The 13,357-nt window shown below is 31.3% G+C and overlaps 1 protein-coding gene across 6 annotated transcripts; it reads left to right on the top strand.

Moving 5' to 3' along the window:
- The first annotated feature begins 4,420 nt into the window (after nt 1–4,420).
- LOC137812692 (uncharacterized) lies at nt 4,421–9,625 on the top strand. 6 transcript variants are annotated; one of them, XM_068614852.2, is made up of 3 exons: nt 4,421–4,906; nt 5,971–6,068; nt 6,978–9,625. In XM_068614852.2, exon 3 carries the CDS (start codon nt 7,300–7,302, stop codon nt 9,286–9,288), a length of 1,989 nt encoding a protein of 662 aa, XP_068470953.1. In that variant the 5' UTR covers nt 4,421–4,906; nt 5,971–6,068; nt 6,978–7,299; the 3' UTR covers nt 9,289–9,625. The 6 variants fall into 6 exon arrangements, with proteins under 6 accessions (XP_068470953.1, XP_068470954.1, XP_068470956.1 ...); XM_068614853.2 differs by having other exon boundaries at nt 4,505–4,906; nt 5,971–6,073; XM_068614855.2 differs by having other exon boundaries at nt 4,558–4,906; nt 5,948–6,073.
- Nucleotides 9,626–13,357: the final 3,732 nt, after the last annotated feature.

The raw sequence follows: 13,357 nt of genomic DNA, 5'->3' as shown, positions 1-13,357 counted from the left end.
ATGATATAGTGAAATGAAGAGAAATTGGACCATTTGGCTACAATACAACACAATCTTGGTTCATGAATCACGCGTATGAACCTATTCTCACATCATCTAAAAATTATCCATAATTGTGCTTACACTCCAACTATGCTACTCAAATACGTATTTCCACAAATGCTACCTCTCAACGTCTTATCATTCAACATTCCAAATACAAATTAACCACTTTCAAATTCTATTCAAGATGTAAATTAGAGTGTTAGAAGTTACTACAATATATATCAATAGAATCAATAATCTTATAATATAAACTAATTTTGCAAACCCAAGTTTATTATAAAAATATACACTTTATTCATTGAAATAGCTAAACAATGTTTTTTATCAGTTTTTCTTTATTTTGATGAAAAATGGTTGAAAAAATAATAAAGAATGATTTTAAGTAGTTTTTCAATTTATTTTTTGAATGAAAAAAACAAAGAGGATAAATTTTAAATATATCTTTAGTTTTTTATGTGATGGATTCTTCCGCTAAACCTAATGATTGATTAGTAGTGTGTAGAATTGGAATCACGTTAAAAAAATAACTATTGTAGTTTTAGCTAAAAACAAATATATGTTCGTTTTTATACGAAGGAAAAATATTATTACTGTTTAATAATAAATAAAAACTAAATTTTATTACTATTTTTTAAATGAAAGTGTCGAAATGTAAAACAGATTATTTTGAAAATATTTTTTGTATTTATGAACACCCACTCACATACAGTACTAAAGTAACTTTAATTTAAGAATAAATGAATTGAATGCATTACGTACATAAACAAATGATTGATGGTTCAAATTTGATCCAGTGGATCATTACTGCATTATTGATAGTATCGAACAGTGGGTTTGAAATAGAAATTTAGGATATATTTTTAAAATATTTTATTTAAATTACAGATTAAATTTTCATAAACTATTTCATTTATTTAGTAAGATAGTTTTTATTTTGTTTTAATAAACTAGTTAAGTTAATGTTTTAAAATAATTTATTAAGATATAAGTTATATTTCATTATCTTATCTTTAAAATGATGATAAGAAATAGTTGTCTCATGATTTTTTTTATTATTGTTTTATTAATACATTTTCATTAAATTTTTTGCGTTATGCTTGTTTATTATTACAATTATTTAATTTTTATTAAAAATAATAACTATTTAATATACAAGCATCATTCACATTTACCTTCATCTCCATTTGTAGGAGGTTTCCTTTATTAAATTTTTCAACGCTTCAACAATAACTTAATGGTGAAGATCTCAAAAAGGCATAAACATTTTAAGATAAAGGAAAAATACAAAATGAAGATTCCTCAAGAGAAAGAACAGCAAAAAAGAGAGTAAACAAGTTAATTATATAGGAGATTAGAAAGTATAAAATATAGAAATTATTTGAGTTCATTTCATTGTATTAATTTCATGATTTATCTTTCACTCTTAGGAATCTTTTCAAACATACCTCTTCATTCTAAGAATATAATAGAGCACTCCTCTCCATTGTATTATACACTTGCAAAAATATGAAATAAAGTTTTTGTTTTGTGAGATTAAATGTATTTTAATTTTGATGTTAATAATTTACTTGCTTTTTATAGGATTTTTTTTTTAAGTGGTGGATCATCTATAATAATTTTTTTAAAATTTTCAACACCATTCTTTAATTTATGAATATTCTAAAAGACTTTGAATATTTTAAAAAAATAATGTTATTGATAAATTATTTAAAATTTGTTTGCTAACATATTTGATGTTATAGTTGTTATTACACTCACTATTGTAAGAATGTCTTTAAACAACAACTTTTAAAGTCTTTGGGTGACGATTTTAGAATCGTAGTTTATGCGCATATCATTTATAGTTTTGAATTATAAACGATGGTCAAACAACCATAGTTTATTACACCAATATAGATAACACTTACTAATAGAATCGTTGCCTAACCTATATTCTTTTGTGGGTGTTCAATGTTTTGTACATGGAGCCAACATAGACTACAATTATAGTAAAAAAGTAGTCTATGACTATAAATATAGTTGTAGACTTGAAATTGGATCTTAATGAAAACTTATTCAATTGAGAACTAAGTTATGAATAAACCCAATAAAGGATATACAAAAAGATATTCAAAGTTAAAATAAGAAATAAGTCACTAAAACAAAGAAAGTGTTGGTAACAACATGTAAGAAAAACATGACACAAATATGAAACTTGTCACCTTAGACATAACACATGAAAGATTCTTCTAAATTTTTTATTTGAATGTGAGTTTGAGTTTGTCTCTCATTTACATATAGTTTTAGATAAGTAATTAATTATAAATAATCATATTTTCCTTTTGTAAAACACTTTTTATTGAATGAAATTTGTATAAATTTGAGATATTGTCTATTAATAAAAGTAACTATCTTTCTCTTTTAATCTTTTCTATAAATTGTTAAGAATTTAAGTGATGATTTTTTCTCTCTCTCATTTATCTTAAGTATAACTCAAGTGACATTTTTATATTTCTTCCCTCTTTCCATTTTCTCTTTTTTTTGTTTAACTCTTTACATTATTTTCAAATTATGCTCTTAAGTCCATTACTCAAAGCTAAGCATTATTAGTATTATGGTGTAAAGACATAGAGGAGATTCAATTCTTTTGCTTATAATTTTACATGATATTGATTTGCTTCCATTGATAATTGGATTTGATAGATTGTAGGTGAAAGTCTCTTATGTGAAAAAAATCACCCTTCCATACTCACATTCAATGAACTAAGTGTCTACATTCATATTATATATATTTAAAACGTCGAATATTTAAAGATTAAATTATCTTATTTACTTTTGGCCTCAATTTCAATAGTTTTTATGATTAACCTTGATATAAGGGCATTCATTTATAAAATATTAGAGAAGGTTGGTTATTTTCAAGCACTTCAAGTATAACATGTATCATTTATATGCTAAAGAATGGTGAAAAACAACCAACTATAACATGAGCAAATTTATGTTTAATAAATCTCCCTACTAAACATTTCATGTTAACTAAGAACGGGTTAAGTAAAAATAAGTAAGTATTTCATTCCTTCCTAAAATGTCAGTATTGTATTACAACTCTATTGATGCTCATAAATGTGAAAAGAGAATTATTGATCACAAAACAATAGTGGAAAGTTGTCTATTACATCCTAACAAATCGTAAAACTTTAATTAATTTCCGTCTGTCTCACTTATATTTTTGTCTTGGACATACAAACTTTCACCTAGATGGATCTCTACCTCTTTTGGAATACAACAATTACACTAACTATATGAAAATTTGAGTTTTTATATTATTATTCTCCATGCGTTTGTAGGTGTATTGTTCACTGTCCCAATGAAACAATGTTAAAAAAACCTATAACTCTTCTCTTCCAAAAAATAATCCAATTTTGTAATTTGTAACATTAGGGCACTAAATTACTCACAGGTCTCATTATCCTTTGCCATTTCACTAAGACACGTATGAATTTCATATAAAAATCACGAGTAACAAATAAATTTTTGTATTGATTAATATTTTTTTCCATGGAGGAGCATATGTCCCCAAACAATCCTTTCATATCACTCAAAATATAACTTGGAATTTTTAAGATGAAATGTTGATGTAGTGTAATCCTATAAATATGGAAAGAATATTACCTTTAAAGAGACCTAATTTAAGTTTTTATGTTATGGTATATGTAAAAAATTGACAATTTTTTCCTCCACAAAATAATATATTATCTTTCACCATATCCTAACACTAAATATAAATGAGACACCTCTTTAACCCACTCTGATGTTGGTTTTTCTTACTACCAAAGTACATAACATTATCTTTCCTACCACATAAAACAAACAATTAAAGAGTATATTCAGCAATAATAAAACACAATATATAGTAATTATTGAGATTTGAATACAATTAAATGACTCTTTCTTGTTGAACATATGATATTAATTGTCTTTCAAAATTCAAAATGACTTACCAATTGTTATCCTCCATTTCTTCTATTTCAACCTCCATTGACCTTTTTTAAATAAATATACAATTTAATATATAAATGGAAGAAAGTATTACAATTAATAAATATAATAAGCTCTTTAATTACTATCCACAAATTTCTTAAATCATAAAAAATTATTAACCACGCAAATAACACATATAGTCTATAATCTATGCTAAAGTAGAAATATTAGTTAGCAAGAATAAGCTCAATAACAACAACACAAATAACACCAATTCTATGAAAACTAATATGATATAAAGAGAAACATGAACATAAGAAATATGTATTTCCACTTGTTAACACAAATAAGAAAAAAAAATGATTTGAACATAAATCATAGACCAACATAATTTTCTTTCTTCCTCAATCACACCAACGAAACAAGAGAGAACAAGATTCACATCCTAATTTTTTACAAAAAACTAAAACAAAAGCGATGTTCCAATCCAATTCAATCAGATTTATCTTAAATCAAATTAGAAAATCATATCAATGAGAGGCTCAAGAAACTGAAATTTCAAATGCGGTTTAAGGCAGATAACTGTTGAGAAATTCTCGAAGAAGCAAAAGCAATTGCGGTATAATGAGGCAGAGAAAAAAATAATTTAAAAAAGAAGAAAACAAAGAAAGAAGAGAAACGTAACCCTAGAATTCGTGGAGTATTAAAATTGGGTGTAGCGTACTCTCACTAGGAACACGCGCCTCTTCTTCCTCATTCATCTCTCACTCTCTCTTCCTCTTCACCGTTTACTGTCGGCTTTCTCTGTCCACTCTCTCTCGCCGGATTTCAAAACCCTAGGCCACCCGTTTCTCTAACCCCAAATCAAATCAATTCGAATTCAATCCAGTCTACGCGCTTGGTAACTCGCTCTTCCGAGATCTCCCATATTCATTCTCAATTCATGTTATGTGCTTCTGGCAATCTAATTTTCGTTAAGCATCTTCATCAACAAGCTACGGAATCATCATTTCTGTGTACTTTTCGTTTTCCATTTCATTTTTCTTTCTTTGAAATCTGGAATTGTATTCAAAGGACGGCATATGAATTGATGCTTTTATTCTTCTTCTTCTTCTCGACTATGTGGAAACTTAATTTTGAATTTGATTGAAGATTCCGCGTTTAGCACAATTCAGCAAATTTGGAACGATGAAAATTGAATTGGAATATTTCTCTTTTCTTCTTCTTTCTTCCCTGCCTGCATAATTCACAGAAAAGCAAACATATAACCTTAGGACCAATTTATCATATTTTCTACTTCAATCTGTTTCTTCCCTAATTAATTTCGATTTAACCACGTGTGATCAAATTCACCATGTTTGGGGTGCTTAGTAATAATATTTGCTAATTCAACTTGTGCGTTTCTATCCTTATTTATTTATTTATTTATTTATTTATTGGAGTGTCTGATTCCAGGTACTTTGAACTAAGTCTCGGAATTTCCCTCGTTCTGTGTCCGTTTCACGTTTTTTTGGTCGATTTTTTCTATGATTTATTTGAAAGGATTTTATTTTTATTATTTATGAGGGTTTACCCTGTATGAAAAGAAAGTTTGTAGTTAGCCCCCCATCTTCTCTTTTTGGTTGGGTTTAATTGATTTTAGTTATTGAAACAAGTTAATGGCTCAGAGCAGAAGTAGAAAAAGAGAGAAGAAACAGTTTTCGCACTAATGGTTGTATTTATGTATGGTACTGTGCTACCGAGTTGTAGTCTTGTTCATTGTCCAGGCTTTTTTGTTCGTTTTTTTAATTATGTGTTGTTTTGTTGAGGAATTATTACACTCAAAGACTGTCGTTATCTTGTATGCCTCAACATTCCAATTTTTGGTATTTCATGTTTTCATCTCTGCAGTTGCTTACTCTTAGTCTTCGTTTTTTATTGTTTTTGTACTATTGGATCCTAGCTTCTCTGCTGTAATATTTTCAGAACTTTTTCAACCGATGCACCTGGGTGTTAGGTGTTAGGCTGCTGTATTCTCGTAGCTGCTCCTGCTGTTTTATGGAAATACGTCTCATCAGTAATAGGTGAGGTTCGTTCAAGTGCTCTCTCTCTCTCTCTCTCATTTTCTTATACGCTAAATTTTGATGCATTAGTTAAAGCTTGGCAGACGTCTAAGTCATCTATTTTATAAATTTTTATTTAGCATGAGAAAAGTCTTGTTGTGGTAGTGGTTTCGTCCAGTTGGTTCAAAACACAGTATAAAGTGGGGGATCCCTTCTACCAAAATAGGTCAAAAGTATAACGTGGTGGTCATTAGGGTCTGATACGCACTTTTGGTGTTCTTGTAACAAACAAACTATCAGAGAAAACAGTTTTTTTGACAAACAAACTTACAGAGAAAGCAATGTGCTTGTTTTATGAAATGCTGCAAGGTGTAAAATAGTTTATATATATAATAACTACTGATTACTTCAACTACTTTCACTTGGAGTACTCTGGACAATGACTCAGATACTCAGCTCTTTCTTCGTTTCAACCCAGTTATTTTTTAAAAAGATTCTCTCTTTGGGGGATTTGGGTTGATTTGTAACACTTTTTGTAGGATCGGGCATGCAATTTAATAACCTTTTGCTTCATGCATAACTATAACTAAGTTTTTGTTTTGCTGGCCTGTGATGCCCTTGCAAAACGGAGATCTGTGTGCCCAGTTCATTTATTTAAGTGTTATTTTCTGAGTAGATTTATCTTCTTTCTTTATGTTTTATCTTACGTTTCAATTTCTATGGATAAAATTTCTAAAAGAAGTTTCTGGTCAAGTTGTTCTTTTAAGTTTTAAATTGTAGTATTTTTCTTATTTTGGGCCAATGAACATCTGGTGTTTGGCAAACATAAGTTTATTTTTTGTGTGCGTTTCGCTTTCTGATGCCATCTATTACCGACTTTTATTTTAGTAAGCATGCAAAAGTTGACTGTAATCATGTTTATTCTGGCAGATGTTCCAGTTCTGACCATGTGGTTCGTGAATAGTATGATTGCTTCCATGGTGTGTTTTGGAAGGAGTCAGACGTTGTTAGGTTAATTTGTACTTGCAACTGACAAAGTGAACCTCAGCTTAGTCTTTCTATATCTTATAGATGGATCGGCGTGATACTTCAGGATTTGTCAGCGGAGGTGCATTATACACCTGTAGACACATCTAACCCTTAATTTTGTAGATAAACATCTATATCTTTTTTACCCTGAACTCAGGAAGGTTGTTCTGTTAAATTCATAAATAGGATTAGATATTGTTTCTACAGTGGTTTAATTACTTTAATGGACGTGAGGTTGAAGCAATTTTTGGGATTTGCTGCAAATCATTCTGCAAATGCATTCAAGATTTTGGGCAATTCTATGCAAGCTGAAGGAAGGGGCGCTGATCATTACGGTACAGATACCATCTTACGACTTGATTCCCCTGGTTCTTCAATTCCCACCGGGGTGCCCTCTTCTAAGGGAACGAAAAGAAAGTGGGATTTAATTGATGGATGTACGGGTCAAAAAGTCGACTCATCTTTGTCACTTGGGCTTGGTCGTTCAACCTGTTCCTCTGATAGCAAGGGGAGTTCAGCTGCTGCTTGCACAGCTATGTCTTCAGCCAAAGATACTGATGAGGAATCATCTATGGATATTGAACTGGACTTTTCTCTCCATCTTGGCTGTGAGAAGGTACAAAGCCAGAAGAAACCTGTTAATTCAAGTTTGAAGACGTTGGAGCTGCAACCAAAATTTGATTTGGAATTAAGCCTTTCTACTGGGCCCTGTGAGTCAGATATTACAAGCGTACATCTAAATCCTTCACCTCTTCAATTGAATATGGAGATGCCATTAACATTCAGTGGGACACAAAATACAGACGAGGGATCAACTTCATGTAGTTGGAAGCCAGGGATTGTTTTGCCATCTTCAAAGACGTCATCAAATACTGGCACTGGTTTTCTTTTAAATCAGGCTTTAAAGCAGTTTGATCGTAGTCCCGTTGTTCTGGATCTCTCGTCAACCAGACCTAAAAGTTCAGTTACATGCACTTCCGAGCTTACACAGCAGCAACAGCCACTACGCCCCAGTAATTCTAAAACATGTCAAGTGGAGGGATGTGGAAAGGGTGCCAGAGGTGCTTCTGGAAGATGTATATCTCACGGTGGGGGTAGGAGGTGTCAGAAACCTGGCTGCCTCAAAGGAGCTGAGGGTCGCACAGTTTACTGCAAGGCACATGGAGGTGGCAGGCGATGCGAATTCCTTGGTTGCACAAAGAGTGCAGAAGGACGTACAGATTTCTGTATTGCCCATGGTGGTGGCCGGAGATGCAGTCATGAAGGCTGTACCCGGGCTGCTAGAGGGAAATCTGGATTGTGCATCCGACATGGTGGTGGCAAGAGGTGCCAGAGAGAAAACTGCACCAAGAGTGCTGAAGGCCTATCAGGTCTTTGTATCTCACATGGTGGAGGGCGTCGATGCCAGGCTACTGGATGTACAAAAGGGGCACAAGGGAGCACAATGTTTTGCAAAGCACATGGTGGGGGAAAACGGTGTACAGCACCCGGGTGCACCAAAGGCGCTGAGGGGAGCACCCCGTATTGCAAGGGCCATGGAGGGGGAAAACGCTGTACGTATCAGGGTGGTGGAGTGTGTACTAAAAGTGTGCATGGAGGTACCAACTTCTGTGTGGCACATGGGGGTGGAAAGAGGTGTGCTGTACCAGGATGCACAAAAAGTGCTAGAGGAAGGACTGATCATTGTGTCCGCCATGGTGGAGGCAAGAGATGCAAGTTTATAGAGTGTGGAAAGAGTGCACAAGGCAGCACTGACTTTTGCAAAGCACATGGGGGAGGCAAGAGGTGCTCTTGGGGCCATCCTGGTTCCGAATATGGCATTCAACAGGATGGTCCTTGCAATTCGTTTGCAAGGGGGAAAACGGGTATGTGTGCTCTTCATAGTGGGCTAGTGCATGATAAGAGGGTTCATGGAGGTATCTCGCTGGGATCTGTTGTCCAGAATCCACATTCGAGTAAAACAGATGAACTAAAGCAGTTACTCGTTGACAAAAACATGGATATAGATATGATGAAAATAGGGAGTAGCCTAGGCCCGGCTGCAACCTGCTCTGACTTCAAGCACTATGAAGCTGTAACTGCTCATGTCTCAGCCAAGGAAGGTGGTCACTTGCCAATGTCAGTTGCTGTTCCTGAAGGCAGGGTGCATGGTGGAAGTCTGATGGCAATGCTGAGTGGGAGTCCCATGCCCCAGAATTGGATTGAAAGCTAGTTATCGTTTCCTTTCTCATTGTCTCCTTAGTTAACAAATTTTATCAGCATGTTACATTATTACTCCATTCTACGTTAGATTTTGACGAATTGAGTTATTCTGTCATCCTTTGAAATTGAGTTGGGAGAATAACCAAAACGTTTGACAATCTCGTGGAGGGGATATCATGTTAGGAAATTGTACTTTGATTAGGTAGTTGGTGCTGTTCTTTTTTACATTCTTCCTTCCTCTGTAGATATTACATGTAATGTAAGCTCTGTCAGTGTGTCATGTATTCTATTTAATAATAGAACTTCACTGAGATTGTATTTGTTATAATAGTACTTATTTTTCAATACATGGTGATCCTCGAGTAAAACACCCATTTTACTGGCTAAAGGGATTTATGAGGGCGCATTCACTTGGCAATTCGTGCTGGTGTCTTGTACCATGACAGCATTGTGTTGATAATTGTGTTCTGTTTTCCACCTTTATTCTCTCAAAGTTGATTAATGGTCTTTGAGGTTTGTTAGTATTAGGTTCAGATATCAAAATAAAAATAAAAGTGTACAATAAGACATGCCAAAAATATATCGTTCAAAACTTTTAAATTGATGTTGAATATTGTGACTTAATTGTTGAAGATATGGAGACTTACAAAAAGAAAATAAATCTTAATAAAGTTGTTTATACAATATATTTATATTTATCTTCCTGGAAAATTTTCAAAATATTTTTTCTTCATAATAAATCCAAATACATAGATACACATAAACATATCCACAAAATAAAAAAATATACGAAATATAATAAAATTATTTCCTAACTCCTTAACCCATATCTAGTGAGAGTGTCATCTTCCAACATATTTTGTTTTCTTATAATACACTATCATCATAGTTCATAAACAAAACACAAGGCTCGAAAAGATAGAATTTTAAAACAAAAACTTGCACATATATAAATTTATCATACACAAATTCAATTACAATTTATCCATACACTCAAATGGATACAACTCATGTAAGCTCAATTGGTCATCTCTCATGTAATAATTCAAACACATTAACATCAAATAAACTTGACTACTTATGAAAAGCTTATGCGTTGAATTAGATTCAGAGATTTGCACTGTCATATTACTTTCACTAATTTATTACCACAACAAAGCTATATAATAAGAACTAGTCTACTCATGTGATAGGTTAAATTCATTATGACCTACTAGACAAATTTTTTTTTCACACCACATACTAAATCATATGTGACTCTTATCACCTAATTTTTTCTCTATGTGAGTCCAATATTAGTAGAGTTAGGATTATATCCTTTAGAGTCTCAAAATCAATACACAACCTAAACATCTCAACATGGTATTTCCTCCCTAAAAATAACTATAACTTACCATATATTATATCACAACCAAACCATCACATTTAGTAACTCGAAGATATGCCATAGTTAATTCAAATTGTTGTAAAAGAATGTTATATTCTTTTTCCATAGCTTAGTTTTTGTCCTTAAGGAGGGGTTTTCTTTGCAAGGTTTTAATGAGGCATGCTCTTGGATAAATTTCAAAATATTCAATTTAAAAGCTTATTTGACAACTAGATTCAATGTAATTTAGTTAACATATAACTGGATCAAAGTAATTCGGTTATCACAATTAATCAAATCAAAGTAATTTGGTTAACACATATAATCGGATCAAAGTAATTCAATCATCTAAATTAATCATATCAAAATAATTCGATTGATACATTAAAAAATGCACACAATGGAATGCTCAAATCAAAGTAATTTGACACTTCAGTCAACGTAATTTAGTTAAGTTAAGTTGATAATCATATCAAAGTAATTTGATTAAGTTACATTAATAGTTAGATCAAAGTAATTTAATTAAATTAGTTTGAAAATGAACAAGGTCAAATAAAAAGTCATCCGACCAAAACAAATTTAATAGTATCATTTCACAATTTCATAGTAATAGTTACTATTTTCGTTATACTTTAATTAAACTAAGCTCAATCCATCAAGCTATATTAATGGTCGCAAACTCCAACTTAAAGCTAGTCATGAAAATGTGACCAATTTTTTTAAAGCTAGACAAAAATATGACTTGAGCTTAAAAAGTTAAAAATAAAAGTTCGATTACCCTAAAATCGTATTCCCGAGCTTGGCTGCTTGTGTACTATCTAGTACCAAAAGTATTAAAATTATAATATTCACTTGAGATAGTTGAGCCAAACCACCTACGAATCCGAACAACTCAAATTCACTTGAAAACTGATTTTGGTTACAACAAAAATCAACCAAATATTTAATAACATACTAATGGGTCCAATCTTTGGTGACTACCTTATTGGATATTTTTCTAGGTCCAAAAGTTTATAAATATAGTTTTATTCTCTTGGGAGTACTAACTCAGTCTCATCTAATTACTTAAATGCTTTTATATCTCTAAGCTCTTACTAACTTGAGCATCAGAGAATCTTTTACAACAGGTGGATTATCCCTCGATCTTCATCTACGAAGTTTGGCAACCTTTCATAGAGATGTCATATCGTCCAAATAGCTCAAACATCCACCTCAGATGACACATCTTTGGCAGAACATTTAAATATTGACCTCTCAAGTTTATTAATATAACATCGTTAAAGTTAATCATCACATCCAAGGTATTTTTGCTTTAGAGTTTGGAGGTCCCTCACGATTTTGTTCTTAAAACACGTCTTGGAGGTTAGGAATGGATGTATTTAAATTGTTTTTTACCTTGATTCCTAAGCATTGTGTGATTATTAAGCGTAGTGAAACAATATTAATCATAATTGTGTGATTATTAAGGCGTAGTAAAACAATATTAATCATAATTTTTATAAACTGCATAAGCTATCAAACATGTGAATTAGTTATAAAAATTAATATGTTTTTTTATGCTAGTTAATAAATTAAAGGTATTGCATTAATTTAAAATATGGACGAATATAATGACAAATATGAGTATTAGGACGGAGTGGGATAAACATGTACATATCCATCATCGTCTCCGTATCTTTTTGAAAAATTAGATATTACTCATATCCACATATGTACTGAGTTAATACGAAAATTCTTCATCAAAATCAAGACAAATTCAGAAAATACTCATCAAGATGAATTTATTGTGATCTTAGACAAAGGTATCACATTAATGTCTTTTTAATTTTATATTTGCATAAAATAATTTTGATGTTTAAAATTGAGCATTAAATTTTTTTATCTTACAAATAAATTTATAATATAACTCTTACGCAAACACATTTCAAAGAATAAATTTTGTCTCATAAACACCAACCAAATATAAATGTTTATTTATAATTTATAACAATATATAATGAAATTTCTTTATTTGATATATATAAATTATGTTTCTATTGTATTTTTAATTTTAAAATTTTATGTGTGGAGCGCTTATGAATATTTATAAGGTTGTATCCTTGTGATATGTGTAAGTGATAAAGGGTGAGAAAGATATATAGGAAAAATCAAATTTTGTGCTATAGATAATAACGAAGTGCAATGTCTCGTATGATGTGCAAATGAGATAAAGTAGAAATGCGGTAGTGTGGGAAGTGTTGTGTTTTTTTAATTTTTAATTTTAAAATACAAACTATTTTATTCAAAATATTTAAACTTAAAATTCATTTATATATCAATTTTTTAATACAAAGACAGGACAACAGGTGTTTCTTCATATACAAAGTGTCTAATGTAACCTAAAAAGATAAGTTTAGTAACAATGTTTACTTATAATCACCTTTTCAACAAATTTATTTATTTATATTATGAGAATGCACATGTTTTCAATTGAAATTTGGGTGGGTTTCGTGGTCATTTTTTAATCTCTAATGATTTAGTTTTCAAGAATTAAGTCTGAGGTTCCACCTGTAAAAAAAAATACTCATACGTTCAAGTCAATAAGAACATTAAATTCTACGTATATAGTGAATATAATACTACAATTCTAGTTGAGATACTTCGTGTGAGTGATCATTTATTTATAAACGGACTTAGATCTTTGACACTCTCTAAATTTTAATGTATGGCATAT

This window comes from Phaseolus vulgaris, chromosome 2 (genome assembly GCF_051622355.1).
Source record: "Phaseolus vulgaris cultivar YP4 chromosome 2, ASM5162235v1, whole genome shotgun sequence".
Lineage (NCBI taxonomy): Eukaryota > Viridiplantae > Streptophyta > Magnoliopsida > Fabales > Fabaceae > Phaseolus > Phaseolus vulgaris.
This window is presented reverse-complemented; position numbering and strand designations above follow the sequence as displayed.